The sequence below is a fragment of the Pinus tabuliformis genome, chromosome 5_1 (genome assembly GCF_031772625.1).
Source record: "Pinus tabuliformis cultivar Carrire ecotype Pingquan chromosome 5_1, CPIR1, whole genome shotgun sequence".
NCBI lineage: Eukaryota > Viridiplantae > Streptophyta > Pinopsida > Pinales > Pinaceae > Pinus > Pinus tabuliformis.
Window position 1 is genome coordinate 698924700 of NC_142305.1, and position 16159 is coordinate 698940858.

The window sequence follows — 16159 nt, forward strand, 5'->3', positions numbered from 1 at the left end:
CGGAGAAGTTAGTTGTTGTGCACAATGCCCTACGTCTTGAGCATAGGAAGACACCTGAGTATTTGAAGGGACCAACAACACGATGGGATGTTGATTCACAGGATGATGCACAGGTAGATATGGAGGAGAGACTTGATGAGAGACATATGGGGTTGGTTGGTGTGCCACTTAACATGTTTGAGAATGCTAGTGATTTAGATTTAGATGGTGATATGGTTGATCCCGATTTATTCATGCAACCGCTGGATCTAGAGACTAGCGGGGCATTACCTTGAGGCTTGAGCAAAAGTATGCTCGTTTATCTTTTGATATGTTGATGTTCTTATGTTATTCTGACTCTATAAAATTTTGACTCTTGATGTATCAGACTTGACTTTAGTCTTTTATAATTCTATAAAATTTTGACTTTTGATGTATGATGTATCAGACTTGACTTTTATAATTTTATGTCAATATTCATTGTTAAATTTCAATGTTCATAGTAGGAAGTGGAACATCAACATGGTTTAAACTTTAATCATAATGTATGATGTATGATTATAAATTAAAATTTTAAATTTATATGATATTAGATAATGATATTCATATCAATGATCATGCTTTGCAATTTTTCAATTGAAACCCAATTGTCATAGTGGACTTAATTTATAAATTATATTTTATATTTATAAGTTTCTAAGACCCTGACGTCCCCCACGTTTCCTAAAAATTGGTGGGGAGCTTTTGCATAGGCCACTCCCGCTTATCCTCACTTCCTGGCCCTCTCGTACCAGAGCCTTGGTGGAACATTGAAATTATTATGGTTCTAGTTTGAAATAGAAACACTGATTGTTCTTTTTCGATATCGGGAGAGGAAACTGCCCAACCAAAACTATAATTATATTTAAAAACATTTGGACAAAAGTGTAAAGCTAAGTCGAGTCATATGATTAAAGAAAAGTAATTTCATGATCTAAAATTTGTAATTTGTATGGTTGATTATCTATGACAAGCATAACGGACCGATGAACAAGATTTAATCGGTATTGGCCGAAAGATTTCAATTTCGTGTTCTCATCATCCTCTCGGTTTCCAATTCTCGTATGCTTATAACATATGGATCTGTATATTTGATGGAGAATTTTATGCTCTCCTTAACAATGTCATTGGAGTGCACAGATCTAGAATCTAGAATAGTGAAATCGCATCCACAGTCAGCCTAAGGAAATTTCATTGGTAGTGGTTTAAATCCTTCAATTTTGTCCACAATGGAATGGGTGGTGCTAGAATCTACAATAATCATGTCGCATCGACAGTCAGACTCCTAATGATCGACCTTGGAAATTAGAGGATGTGTCCAAAAAGTGGAGCAGACCGTAAGAGATCCTCTTTCATGATTTGATTTGTCCAATTGATAGCAAATCACGACAGGGTTGGACTCATGATTTCATGTCTCGATGACTCTAGTCAGACATTGCAGGAAAAGTAATCTTTCATTGCCCATTATTTCCGAGTAAAATTTGTCTGTACTCAGGATGAATGAACTTTAGTATTGATTGACTGTAATCGAACATTGCAGGGAAAGTAATCCTTCATTGCCATTGGAGGACATGAAATTTTGTCTCAACTGATTCCAAGGTAAAATCTGTCTGTACACTTTAGGAATGAACTTTACCACTCCAGCCGTACGCCATTGTAAAATAATGTTGGTTATGGCCGACCCCTACTCTGATCTGCTGAACACAGAAATAATATAGATACGTTCTTTGGTACTAAGTAATGACCTGCAAAGTAGGTATGTTCATGATGAGTGGAGATGGACATATCAAAACTTTTTATTGAAAAGATAGAGGGCATGCTACATTATTGATAGAGAAACTTTACATAGATTAAGGTTTTTATTAAAAAATAGGTTCAACCGAATTTGGAAAGTTTGATTTTAAAAGCACATCGATTTTTAAATACTCAGATTCAGAAAAGTACAAAGAAAGTGCGATTCTCCAGGAAAAAGCAGCAACATCATTTGTTTTTGGCTTAGAAAAACATCTCAACATTCGAGATAAGGAAAATCCCCAGGTGAGATATTCGATATTCTCTCTGGTCACTGTCACTGTAAACGTGCTCGGTAATGTTCCACTTGTATTACTGATGACATTCACATTCTCATTATCAGTGACAAATTACGTGACGTTACCTACGAATTTCATTGAAAATAGTAGCTGTGCGGTAAGGACCGGGAGAGAAGTTCCAGGGAATGGGAGATGTCCACAAATTTTAAGGTTTGGATTTATTTTTTTTGGGAATTATTCCTGCATCTAAATATATATATGTATATAAAATTAAATTTATAGTTTAATTAAAATATATTTCAGTGTTCCTATAATTCATATTATATTGAAATTGTTAATTTTTAATAAATGATATTTATAATTTTAATAATTCTTCTATTTTTTAATTAAAATTTTGTCGTTCCACCTTAGAAAAATTACTATGTGAGCTAAACAGGACCAACAATATTCCGGTTGCATCAATGATGACATGCACATGATCATTCTTATCGATAGAGTGAATGAAGTTAAGTGACATGGTTAGAGTACCAATTTGGTTTTGACTGATAGGTTTAGATGGAGTTTTGATTTTTTAATATTAATAATAATGAAAGTAATAACAATAAAATATAATAATGATAATAATACTAAACAATAATAACAAGGGTTAGTTTAATTGGTGGAGTTGGTAAAGAATATTTGTAACGGGAGGTTAATTCTACTCATACTTCAGGGGTTAGGCTCTGATTAGTAACGAGATCTTCATCCAAAAAAAAAAATTAAGATATATTATAAAATAGTAAAAAATTCAATAAGAATAAATATACAAAATGTGATTATGGACTTGGAAACTCTAAGGATAACTTACAAACTTATAACAATAACAAGGGTTAGCTCAACACCTTGTCAAGGTCACGACGTGAATTCTACACAATGCCTACTTCTTCAATGGGAGGCCACGAGGTTAAATCTACTCGATGCCCCGATTAAACTCTACTAGTAAGCCGGTCAAAAATTAAAATGAAATTTCCGTATAAAAAATTAAAATGAAATATATTGTTATAAGCATGGAAATTGTAAGGATAACCTACAAATTCATGACATAAAGTTATGAATTTTGAATTATGGACTTGGTAAAGGCTATGAAGTTTAATAAGGTTCACCAAAATCTTGAATGTACCAAATTTACTGAAATTCTACAAATTTGTGAGATATGGATTTCATTGAATAAAGCAATAGTGTGGTAGCGTTAGGAGAGAAATTGCAAGGAAATGCAAAAGTTGAAAAAACTGGAATTTTTTCAGTAATTATTTCGAAATTTGGAAAATTTTCAATAATAATAATAAATTATTTTTTTGTAAGTAAGAAGAAGTTGCTTTATATTATATGAAAATGAAGATTACAATTGCCTTCCATCTATTATAGTTGGTCAGATTCGAGACCTGACCAACAGAAAAAAAAAAAGTGCCTTCCTGAGCTTTCTGCTTTTACTAGACATGCATTTCATCCTAGGCCTTCAGTTGTTACAAAGCATAAAATTCATATAGGCTCTAGATCGGTAGGTGCTGGTTGTGTTTGTTACAAAATAGGTGACAAAATGGACAAGACCAGAGACTTCAACAAAATTAGTGACCCTTACATGGTGACCCTTATCTTGCCTGTCACTTGCTTTTCTTTGTTGGGTAAGAAAAACCAAAAATGACTAGCCCATAGGGCACAAAATCAAGACAAAAGGGATTCAAAATGCATCTAACCAATCAGTTCATGGGGTCCTCTTCCAACAGAATCAGATTCTCTGGTGTTCCCTTGATGAGGGCATCCTCAGCATCAGGTTGGCTGGTCGAAGCACCTCTCGTCTCTTGCTTGATGATAGGTGTGATTTCACGTCCAACCTACATAGTTGTCATCCATATTTTGAGGAGAGTGTAATGTGGGGAGTCCTTAGTGACAAAACAAATGTGGTGAACAATTTCCACGAACATCGTAAAATTATCATTAAGCTTGTCCATCTTATCCTCTAGGTTTTTGTTGGCTTGACTGTTTTCCTGCAATGCCAGTCCAATAATTGTTTTCAAATGCGAAAAGAGCTCATTGGTGCGACTATATCGATTTTCCCTGGCCCTTGTGAAACCCAGATCGGGAATCCGCTCAAACTGAGCATCTATGTCCTCAATGTTTGTTTTGTTTCGTATCACTCTGGCTTGATTCTCCATCTCAGAGATGCACTACTGAGTCCCTTAGGGGAAAATGCTTTTTTAATTGAGGGTTGTCTACCTAGCTTCCGCCTCTACTCTTATTCTCAACCACATGCTGGCTTCACCTATCCGTGTTCCTACCTCTACGACCTGTTGGTGGAGGGAGCATTACTTTGGCAAGGGGCCATACTTGTGAGCAAGGTGAAAGAAGTTTTGCAGGCAGATCTGAGTAGGGGACAAAAGCTAGGGGTATGGAGGGGATCAACAAAGAGGACCTGAGAGCGAAGGGAATGATGGTTGAAATTAGCGGGCCTGGGGTATTCATAGAATAGTATGGAGACAAGGAAGGCAAGGAAGAAGGTGGCGATAATTAAACCATGAATGGTTTCCAGAGCCATGTACTCAGAATTCGTAGTAGTGTAGGGGATTTTACTAGTGCTTGGGTGGAGAGGAAGGTGGTCTCTACCCAAAAACATGATTGAGATCCCAGTTCCTATGGGAGAATAATTGGATTTGATACAAGGGGCAAGGTTCATTACATCGAATCAGGGAGAATCTGCCATTTGATCCTGGGAGGTCTGGTGTCCTATGGTAGAATAATTATTGTTATTGTCTGCATTATCCTTGGAATTAATTGCCTCACTCTCATGGCTGAGGGGGCCCTCCCCTTACTCCCTCCATGCAAGGGATTGCAGTCTTTCACCGCCAACTGTGCCCTCCTTGGTGAGCCTATCAACCACTGCATTTGCTTTCCTTCAAACCACTTGAAAGTGGAGCCCACTAAGGTCGTTGACATGCTGTTGAAGACGATGAAGAGTTTTGGTTAATCTCTAGTTGTTCGTAACCTTGCTAACTGTGGAGCCTTGTTGGAGATTGCGGGCAATGAGAGTTGTCGGCATCGCGTCTCCCTCCACGATCAGGGGGCTAAAGCATTGTTATTTTGCGTATCGAGACCATATTTTATGGCATGGAGCTCCACTGCATTATTGGTGGCAGTCCCCAGATTCCCAAAGTAAACCCATTGAATCTCCACTTTGGAATTTCTAAAGACACCACCAAAGCTCATTGCACCCGGTTTACCTTAGGCAACGACATCATAATTCAATTTTATCACATTGTTCTTTGGGGGGTACCAATGGTCGGGAGCTTTGGGGGATACAGTCGAAAGGTTCGGTGTGGCTTGGGAGAAGTTGTATCAATCCAGGAGATGGAGAATACGCTGGTACAAAGGACGGGGGGGTCTAGGATGTGAGGAAGCTTGGATATGGAAACAGTTTCACAGATCCTTTGCTTGATGATGGTAAGTAGGCCATCCCTTGGCTTTTTAACATTCTTGAATGTTCTTTTGTTGCGTTCCTTCTAGATAGCCCCATAAATAGTCCCTGGAAAGAGATTCCAGGCTCGATCGACATTCAATTGGTGGGATATGCTTCAACAGAAATCATCGAGAGTGGTCTAGATTGAGGCTTTGTCTCTATCTGTCATCCTGAATATATTAGCCGCCCATTCCCAGAGCTTGTTGGTGTATTCGGAAGTGTTCAGAAGATGGTTGGTAGTCTCTTCATGCGATTTGTAGAGAGGACATCTAGACAATGTTGTGAAGCCTCTACACCAAAGATTGTCCCATGTGAGAATTTTACCATGCATGACCAACAAGAGGAAGAGGGTGATTTTGTGCAAGAGCTACCTCCCAGAGAGTTTTACATCTTTGATGTTGTTGCAGCTAATCATGTTTTTCTATGTAGCCATAATCCTCCATGAGATTGAAGAGCCTGACTGAGATTTTTTCCCATTGCAACTTGTCTTTCCCATGGTCAACCTGAATTTGTCGCTCGTTGAGGAGCTGATCAAAAGAATTCCAGTCTAGTTGTTCCGGTAAGGGAGACCACTCTTGCATATCCAATCATTCTCTCCAGCGAGCTCCAAGAATAATAGGCTTCCAATAATGGGCAACATGAATTTTCCCCCTTGCTTGCATAATTCTACGAAGGGAAACATGTTGGTCGGTGTCGAGCATCGAAAGCTACTACCATGCATCCCTTTACAAGAGGGCGTTATCCCCGTTACGAATCTCCCATAAGATGTGTTTCTGAATAATATTTTTTATATCTCCATGCCTAATTCCATATTGCTAAGCCTTGGGCTTAACGTAAGAGCCTGATGATGTTCCTCTTGGAGTAATTGGGAGTGTATTTCGCCCTCTAGAGCTTGCCCTAAGGTGTACTTGGGTTGTCTGACCACTGCCGCCAGGTTTTGGCTCGCAGGTCCCTTCCCAAAAGTTTTGGATCTTTGAGGCTAAGCCCACCTGCATTCTTTGGTTTGCAGAGTTGATCCCAACCCACTAGGGCCCATTTATTCTTTGTATTAGAGCCTTTCTAAAGGAAGCTTCTTTGGATGTAGCATATAGCATTCGTGATAGATTTTGGGGTAGCTAGAGCTGAGAAAAGATAGAGAGGCATGGCCTGAAGCTCTAATTTAACTAGGACGAGCCTCCCAGTTAAGTTGAGGGAACGAAAGGTCCAAACAGAGAGTTTCTTGTGCAATCTGTTGAGGAGCTCCTCCCAATTAGATTTCCTAAGGGATTTATCAGTGAGGGGAACCCCTAGGTATCTCAAGGGAAGGGAGCAGATCTGAAATCCGAAGATTCTAGTGATATTTCTTTGAATGGCCAAGGGAGTGTTAAAGAAGATTTTTTTATTATTTTACAAGGTTAATAGAAGTTCCAAATGCTTCAGAGAAAAGGTTGAGTATACGTTTGAAGGCAACAACTTGATTAGCAGTTGGGATACCCATCAAGAGGGTGTCATCGTCGAATTGCTAATGGGTGGATGCTTGGGCAGAGTCATGAAGCTTGAGACCAGTGACGCTATTATTGGTGTTGGCAGCTTGGAGAGAATTGCTTAATCCCCTGACCATGATGATTAAGAGGAAGGTGGACAAAGGGTCTCTCTACTTGATGCCTCTTGATGGGGGAAAGGGCTTGGTGGGAGATACATTGAGCAATATAGAGAAAAAAACACCAAAGACCAGAGCCATGATCCAATCAATGCAGTCTTGGTGGAATTCAAAGGCTTTAAGGACTTCATGCATATATTCCCAACTAATTTTGTCAAAGGATTTCAGCATATCTAATTTCATTATCTTTCTAGGCCTTTTGAGGGTTTGGAGCAAGTGAATAGTTTCATGAGAAAGGATAATCATGTCGAGAATATATTTGCCTTCCGCATACCCTGCTTGATTGGCTGAAATCAGAAAGGGTAGTAAAGCCTTAAGCCTATTTGCTAACACATTCGAGATGATCTTGTAGATTAAATTACATAGGGCTATTGGTCTAAATCAGCCTGGAGAATTTGCTCCTTCTTCCTTGGGAATTGGAGTAAGGAACGTGGCATTCAAAGCCCCATGAACTTTTTTGTGGATCCGAGAGTCCTCCACGAGGGCATGAACCTTTTCTTTAATGAAGGACCAACAACTTTTAAAGAAGTCAATGGTAAAACTGTGTGGCCTTAGAGCTTTACCTAAGGGTATGGCCATCACAACTTCCTCCACTTCTTGCATAGAAACCTCTCTGAAGAGCATCTTGCTGTGATCTTGATTAAGGATGGTGGGGATATTACAGGTAATTTCTTTGATGGCCTGGGTCCTATCTATATGTGGCTCCTCTAGGATTTTATTATAGAAACTATTTAATTCCTCCGTGATGTCTTCATGGTTGTTGGCCATTCTCAAATTTACAATAAATAAATATATAACGAAGATATTTCAAATTCACAATGAATATTTAGCACTTATATTCTGAAATATGATATTTATTATGGTTCTAATTTGAGATAGAAATAGTGATTGTTCTTTTAAATTACATCACCATGTCGTTAGCATCAAATTAGATTAATTATTAAGCATGCCATTCTAAGATGAAAACTTTCTTTTAAAACATTTCGATATCAGGAGGAGACTGCCAAACCAAAACTATAATTATATTTAGAAACATTTTGACAAAAGTGTAAAGTTAAGTTGAGTCATATGATTTAAAAAAAAAGGTAATTTCATGATCTAAAATTTGTAATTTGTATGGTAGATTGACTATCACAAGCATAACTGACTGATGAACAAGATTTAATCGGTATTGGCCCAAAGGTTTGAGTTTCGTGTTCCGATCATCCTCTCGGTTTCAAATTCTCGTATGCTTATAACATATTGATCTGTATATTTGATGGAGAATTTTATGCTCTCCTTAGCAATGTCATTGGAGTGCACAGATCTAGAATCTAGAATAGTGAAATCGCATCTACAGTCAGCCTAAGGAAATTTCATTGGTAGTGGTTTAAATCCTTCAATTTTGTCCACAATGGAATGGGTGGTGCTAGAATCTACAATAATCATGTCGCATCGACAGTCAGACTCCTAATGATCGACCTTGGAAATTGGAGGATGTGTCCAAAAAGTGGAGCTGACTGTAAGAGATCCTCTTTCATGATTTGAGCTGTCCAATTGATAGCAAATCACGACAGTGTTGGACTCATGATTTCATGTCTTGATGACTGTAGTCAGACATTGCAGGAAAAGTAATCTTTCATTGCCCATTGGAGGACATGAAATTTTGTTTCAACTGATTTCCAGGTAAAATCTTTCTGTACTCAGGATGAATGAACTTTAGTATTGATTGGCTGTAATCGAACATTGCAGGGAAAGCAATCCTTCATTGCCCATTGGAGGACATGACATTTATATTTTAATTAAAATATATTTGAGTGTTCCTATAATTCATAGTATATTGAAATTGTTTATTTTTAATAAATGATATTTATAATTTTAATATTTTTTTCTTATTTTTTATTAGAATTTTATCGTTCCACCTGAGAAAAATTCTTATATGAGCTAAACAGGATCAACAATATTTCTGTTGCATCACTGATGACATGCACATTATCATTCATATCGACAGAGTGAATGAAGTGAAGTCACATGGTTAGAGTACCAATTTGGTTTTGACTGACGGGTTTACATGGAGTTTGGATTTTTTAATAATAATAATAATTAAACATAATAATGATAATAATAATATAACAATTATAATAATAATAAATAACAATAACAAGGGTTAGTTTAATGTGTGGAGTTGCTAAATCATTTTTGCAATAGGAGGTTAATTTTATTCATACTCTAGGGATTAGGCTTTGAATAGTAGTGAGATCTCCATCCAAAAAAATTAAATTGAGATCTATTATAAAATAGTGAAAAAATCAATAAGAATAAATATACAAAATGCGATTATGGACTTGGAAACTCTAAGGATAACTTACAAACTTGTTGTAACAATAAGAAGGGTTAGCTCAACACCTTGTCAAGGTCATGCGGTGAATTCTACTCAATGCTTACTGCTTCAATGGGAGACCACGGGGTTAAATCTACTCGATGTCCTCGGGATTAAACTCTAACTCAATGCGTATCTCTTCAATGGGAGGCCACGGGGTTAAATCTACTCTACGTCCTTGGGATTAAACTCTACTAGTAAGTCGATGAGAAATTAAAATGAAATTTCCTCATAAAAAATTAAAATGAAATATATTGTTATAAAAATGGGAATTGTAAGGATAACCTACAAATTTGTGACATAAAGTTATGAATTTTAAATTATGGACTTGGTAAAGGCTATGAAGTTCAATAAGGTTCACCAAAACCTTGAATGTACTAAATATGCTGAAATTCTACAAATTTGTGAGATATGAATTTCATTGAATAAAGCAAGAGTGCAGTAGGGTTAAGAGAGAAATTCCAAGGAAATCGAAAAGTTTAAAAATTTGGAAAATTTTCAGTAATTGTTTCAAAATTTGGAAAATTTCAATAATAATAATAAATTATTCCTTTTTGTAAGTAAGAAGGGGCTACTTTATATTATATGAAATTGAAGATTACAATTGCCTTCTAGCTTGTATAGTTGGTCAGATTTGAGACTTGACCAATGGAAAAAAAGTGCCTTCTTGGGCTTTTTGCTTTTACTAGACATGCATTTCATCCTAGGTTTTTAGCTGTTACAAAGGATAAAATTCATCCAGCTCTAGATCGGCAGGCGCTGGCCTTGTTTGTTACAAAATAGGTGACGAAATTGACAAGACCAGAGACTTCAACAAAATTAGTGACCCTTACATGGTGACCCTTACTTTTGCTTGTCACCTGCTTTTCTGCATAGTGTAAGCAAAACCGAAAATGACTAGCCCATAGTGCACAAAACCAAGACAAAAGGGATTCAGAATGCATCAAACCAATTAGATCGTGGGGTCCTCTTCCAGCCATAGTTTTAATACTCCGACTTCGACTCCGACTCGACCGAGGATCGACTCTGACTTCGACTCCGAAACGGTAATGACTCGGCCGGCTCGATTTCAATGACTCGGTCGTTGTAAAAAATACATTAAATATTTATTTTTTTTTATAAAAAAACATAATTTTTTTGATTTTAAACATAATTTTAAAGATTTTCATTCATGTTTCCAAACACACAGCATTATAATATAGATGGAAGACAACATATGATCAAAGTAGGCTCATGAACCAATCCATTATATCAAAATGGTACCCAATGGCAATACATAGTCAACTGTCATACATGATCAAAGACTCAAAATAAAAAACACATAACCAAGGAGGCTAGAAATGGCCTCTACAACAAAAGTAAACTGTGACGGTGACCAGACTCTAGTACTAGTACTACAGTACTGCTGGCTAGTAGCTACTGTCAGAGGAGCCAAGATCATGTCGATCAATCTCTGGATCATCATCATCAGAGTCAGATAGGGGGCCCCATGGCTCCTCCTCCTCATCATCATCTCCAACTGCAACTGTAGAAGTGGTACCACTAGCCGGCTGTGCAACTGCAACAGATGCAAGCTGAGATAGAGTAGATATGCGGCTGCGCTTCTGTCGTGGCTGAGCAGAGGAAACACCTACAACTTGAGTCCTTGCTGGCTATGAGATTGAGGCTGGTGGATTGGGATCTGCATTCAACTGAACAGGGTGAAGTTGAACAACATGTTCAAGTTCAATTGATGTCTCCATATCTAAATCTACATCAAGATCCTCATCAGGATCAAACTCTGCTGGACGACTCTCCACTACCCAATCTGATGTTGGATCAATGTCTTCCAACATAATGGGATCTGAATCAGGTCTTTTGTTCAGCAAATGGTTTCGTCTGAGCCGAAGGTTTTATTGGACATAAACTAGATCATTTAACCGTTTTTGATCCAAACGGTTTCTCTTCTTTGTGTGAATCCTCTCAAAGATAGACCAATTGCGCTCACACCCAGATGCACTGCAAGTTTGACTCAAAATACGAATTGCAAACCTTTGCAATTCAGGACAATGGCCACCAAAGGCCTCCCACCATTGTGCTGCAAAAAACATGGGAGTGTAATGAGTTAGCTCAACAAAATTACAAATTATATCAACTTTCAAATTATAAACGATTTAACAAACTTAAAAAAAAAAGTAAAACTATTAAGAATTTGAAAATTGAAATTTTTGTTTACCTGGCTCATCTGCTTCTCTTGCAATCTTTGCTAGGTTCTTCCCAAAGGTACCTGATGCATTGCTGAAGATATTGGCCTGTCGGTGTATCTCCAGCTGATCAGACTCCAATGGGATCATGCGATCAATGCAATCAATCAGTCCATCTCTGACCTCCCCCCTCAAAGCTCCTGACTCCTTAGCTTTATAATGATACCGTAGGTTCAAAAAATACCCAACTGCATGTATAGGGCGATGGAGTTGATTGTTCCATCTTTCATCAATGATTGCCCAAATGGGCCCATACTTTGCCACTCTATCCTTGTGTACCGTCTTTATTTGCTCCTTTGCTTGATCCATAGCCTCATAAATGAAGCCCATAGCCAACCTTTTCCCATCCACCAACTGCAACACCTTAACTAGTGGCTCAGCAAGCTTCACAACCTCTGCTGCCTTTCTCCAAAAAGTTTCTTCATGGACTTTCCTTTTCAATTCTTTGCCTTCTGGTTTGTTAGACCAATTGCTTTGATTCCATTCATCACTGGAAAACATCTTTTGCAAGTTTCTATGTTGGGAAAGCATAGATTGCAATGTCAAAAAATGTGTAGCAAATCTAGTGATGGCAGGCCTAATAATATCCTTGCCCCCAGTGTGTTTCCTCATGAGGCTCAAAACCAATGTATGATTGTAGATAAATTTTGTTATGCTTTTGGCATGATCTATAGTGTTTTTGACCCAATCTAATTTTCCAATATCTTCAAGCATGAGGTCTATGCAATGTGCAGCGCATGGGGTCCAAAAGATGGTCTTGTGTTTTTCCTCTAACAATTTACCAGGAAGAACATAGTTAGAGGCATTATCTGCGATGATTTGAACAACATTAACCACCCCCACCTCCTCAACAACCTGATCCAATAGCTAAAACAACAAGTGGCCATCTTTTACCTTATCAGATGCATCAACTGATTTTAAAAACATGGTTCCATGTGGGCAGAAGACAAGAAAGTTTATGATGGTATGGTTTCTTTGATCAGTCCATCCATCTGACATGATGGTACACCCTGTTCTTGCCCATGAGTCCCTGAACTCTTGCAAATACTCATTAATGGATTGAATTTCTTTCTACAAACGAAACCCCCTTAGCTCATGCATAGTAGGGCCTTTGAAGCCTTTTCCATCAACATGTATGGCATCAAACATAGGCTCATAATATGGTGAACGAGCAGCATTAAAGGGGATATCAGCATCATACCACCATCAAGCTATGTACTCACAAGCAATCTCCCTCAATTCTTTCTTCCAATGGTCATCTAAAGTGGGCTGCATTTGAGTTTTACTAACTTCAGGACCATGTGCATCTGATGGAGAGGAGGGAGTGAAATAACTTTTGATAGTCACATCACCCTTTTTCATTCTACCCTTTCCCTTATCTTGAACAGAACCAAAAGAGGGAGGAACATATCGGAAAGGGTTGGATGTATCAGTTTGAGGGATAGAGGAAGAACCCTTAAAATCATAATGGGGGTTGGCAGCCATCATTTTTTGTATCTCCCTCTTCCTCCCAATTTCAGCTTGTATGTCTCTTTGCCTAGCCTTATCTTCTTTAAATTTCTCAAAGCTGGCCAACAAATTCTTCCTAATCTCCCCAATTTCTGGTGAGGTACATGGGGTAATTTGGCCTCTAATCCCTGCCAAGTGTTGTTTCAGCCTATTAATGCCCCCAGGACCTTCCTTAATTTTCCTATGGCAAAATTTGCATTGCATTTGACTATCAACCATTTCAACATATGCCCAAGCAGGATCTCTTGCTCTAGGTGCCATTTTTTGACTAGGAAATGAAAGCAAACAATCTGAAAATGAAAAAAAAAACCTTGATTCAATGTTCATTTATTTGACAAAAAACACTCTCTAAGATTTCTAGATATGCACCTAAAATTTACTAAGAAAAAACAGATTTATAGAGGTGAAAAAAAATACTTCCAGGCACAAACTGCCTCCTCAAGCTTGCTCCGAGAATCAGCTTCTCAATGCTGTTCCAAATGGCTGCCCAAGAAGCTCCTCACTCCAGCTACAATGCTCCTCCAAGACTCCTCACTGCTGCTCCAAAACAAGCTCAAGAACTGCTCACTAACTCTCAAAGAAGACTCTCACTCAAATGCATAAGATTGTTGTGAGTGAATGAGAGCACTTGGGTGTGTTAAATAGGGTTTGGGAGGGGGAAATGGACCCCAAAAATCATTTAGCAAATTCATATAACTGCTTGGAGTCCAAACCAACCAAAAAACAATTTAAAAATCCATTAAAATTTTATAAAATCGCAGTTTGACGTGATGCTGGGCGTTTTTTTGTGACTCGGCTGAGTCATAACGGAAACGGCCGAGTTGGCCGAGTCAGCCATGACTCGGCCGAGTCATTCAATGACTTGGCCGAGTCATGGCTGACTCGGCCAGTCGAACTGTTCCAAAGGCCGGGTCATAGAAATAGGCAACGGCTCAGATCAACCCGGTCGTTTTGGTTTCGAAACGGCTGTTTCTTAAAACAATGCTTCCAGCAGAATCAACTTCTCTGGTGTACCTCTGATGAGGGCGTCCTTAGTAGCAGGTTGGCTGGTCGAAGCACCTCCCATTTCCCGCTTGATAATAGGTGTGCTTTCATGTCCAACCTACATAGTCGCCATCCATCTTTTGAGAAGGGTGTAATGCAGGGAGTCCTTCGTGACGAAACGCATCTGGTAAACAGTTTCCACGAACATCAGAAACTTATCGTTAAGCTTGTCCATCTTATCCTCCAGATTTTTGTTGGCTTGATTGCTTTCCTGTAACGTCAGTCCAAGAATTGTTTTCAAATGTCAAGAGAGCTCATTGGTGTGACTATATAGATTTTCCCTGGCCCTTGTGAACCCCAGATCAGGTATCCACTCAAACTGAGCATCTATGTCCTTAGTGTTAGTCCTGTGTCGTATTACTCTGGCTTGATTCTCCATCTCAAAGATGCGCTACTGAGTCTCTTGCGGGACAATGCTTTTTTATTTGAGGGTAGTCTGCCTAGCCACCGCCTCTACTCTTATTCTCGACTGCATTCTAGCTTCACCTATCTGTGTTCCTGCCTCTACGACGGCTAGTGGAGGGAGCATTACTTTGGCGAGGGGCCATACTTGTGAGCGAGGTGAAAGAAGTCTTGCATGCAGATCTGAGAAGGGAACAAAAAGCAGGGGGTGTGGAGGGGATCAACAGAGAGGACCCGAGAGCGAATGGAATGATGAGTGAAATTTGCGGGCCTGGGGTATTCATAGAATAATATGGAGATAAGGAAGTCAAGGAGGAAGGTGGCGATAATTAAACCATGGATGCTTGCCAGAGCCACGTACTCAGAATTCATAGTGGTTTATGGGATTTTACTGATGCTAGGGTGGATAGGGCGGTGGTCTCTATCCAAAAACATGATTGAGATCCCAGTTCCCATGGGAGAATAATTGGATTTGATACAAGGGGCAAGGTTCATCACATCGAATTAGGGAGAATGTACCATCTGATCCTTGGAGCTTTGTTGTCCCGTGGCAGAATAATTATTGTTACTGTCTTCATTATCCTTGGCATTAATTGCCTCACTCTCATGACTGAGGGGGCCTTCCCCTAACTCCCTCCATGCAAGGGACCGCAGCCTTTCACCACCAGTTGTGTCGTCGTTGGTGAGTTTGTCAGCCATTCCATTTGCTTTCCTTCAGACCACTTGAAAGTGGAGCCCACTAAGGTCCCTGACATGCTGTTGAATACGATGAAGAGTTTTGGTTAATCTCTAGTTGTTCGTAACCTTGTTGACCATGGAGCCTTGTTGAAGATTGCGGGCAACGAGAGTTGCCAACGTCGAGTCTCTCTCCACGATTAGGGGGCCGAAGCATTTCTATTTTGCGATATCCGAGCCACACTCCATGGCATGGAGCTCCGCCGCATTACTAGTTGCAGTCCCTAAATTCCCAAAGTAAACCCATTGAATCTCCACTTTGGCATTTCTGAAGACACCACCAAAGCTTGTTGCACTTGGTTTACCTTTGGCAGTGCCATCGTAATTCAATTTTATCACATTGTTCTTTGGGGGGGTAACAATGGTCAGGAGCTTTGGGGGATACAGTCGAAAGGTTTGGTGCGGCTTGGGAGAGGTTGCGCAGATCCAGGAGATGGAGAATACACTGGTACACAGGACAGGGGGGGCTAGGATGTGAGGAAGCTTGGATATGGAAACAATTTCATGGATCCTCTGCTTGATGATGGTAAATAGGCTATCCCTTGGCCTTTTAACATTATTGAAAGTTTTTTTCTTGTGTTCCTTCTAGATAGCCCCACAGATAGTCCCTGGAAAGAGATTCTAGGCCCGATCGACATTCGGTTGGTGTAGTTGCAAGTGTTCAGAAGATGGTTGGTAGTCTCTTCCTGC

At 39.2% G+C, this 16159-nt stretch overlaps 1 protein-coding gene across 21 annotated transcripts in view; it reads left to right on the plus strand.

Annotated features, from left to right (window-relative positions):
* The window catches only part of LOC149166860 (uncharacterized), a 163166-nt gene that overhangs the window by 47858 nt on the left and 99149 nt on the right, over positions 1-16159 (plus strand). The window contains exons 5-6 of one of the 21 annotated variants that reach the window (XM_089432803.1): positions 1949-2055; positions 2153-2263. The exons of the other annotated variants lie outside the window; for them this stretch is intronic. Coding sequence (XP_089288929.1) covers positions 1949-2042 — 94 coding nt within the window. The 3' untranslated portion in view covers positions 2043-2055; positions 2153-2263. Of the gene's footprint in view, positions 1-1948; positions 2056-2152; positions 2264-16159 lie in introns of those variants that run through there. 21 annotated transcript variants of the gene reach the window in all.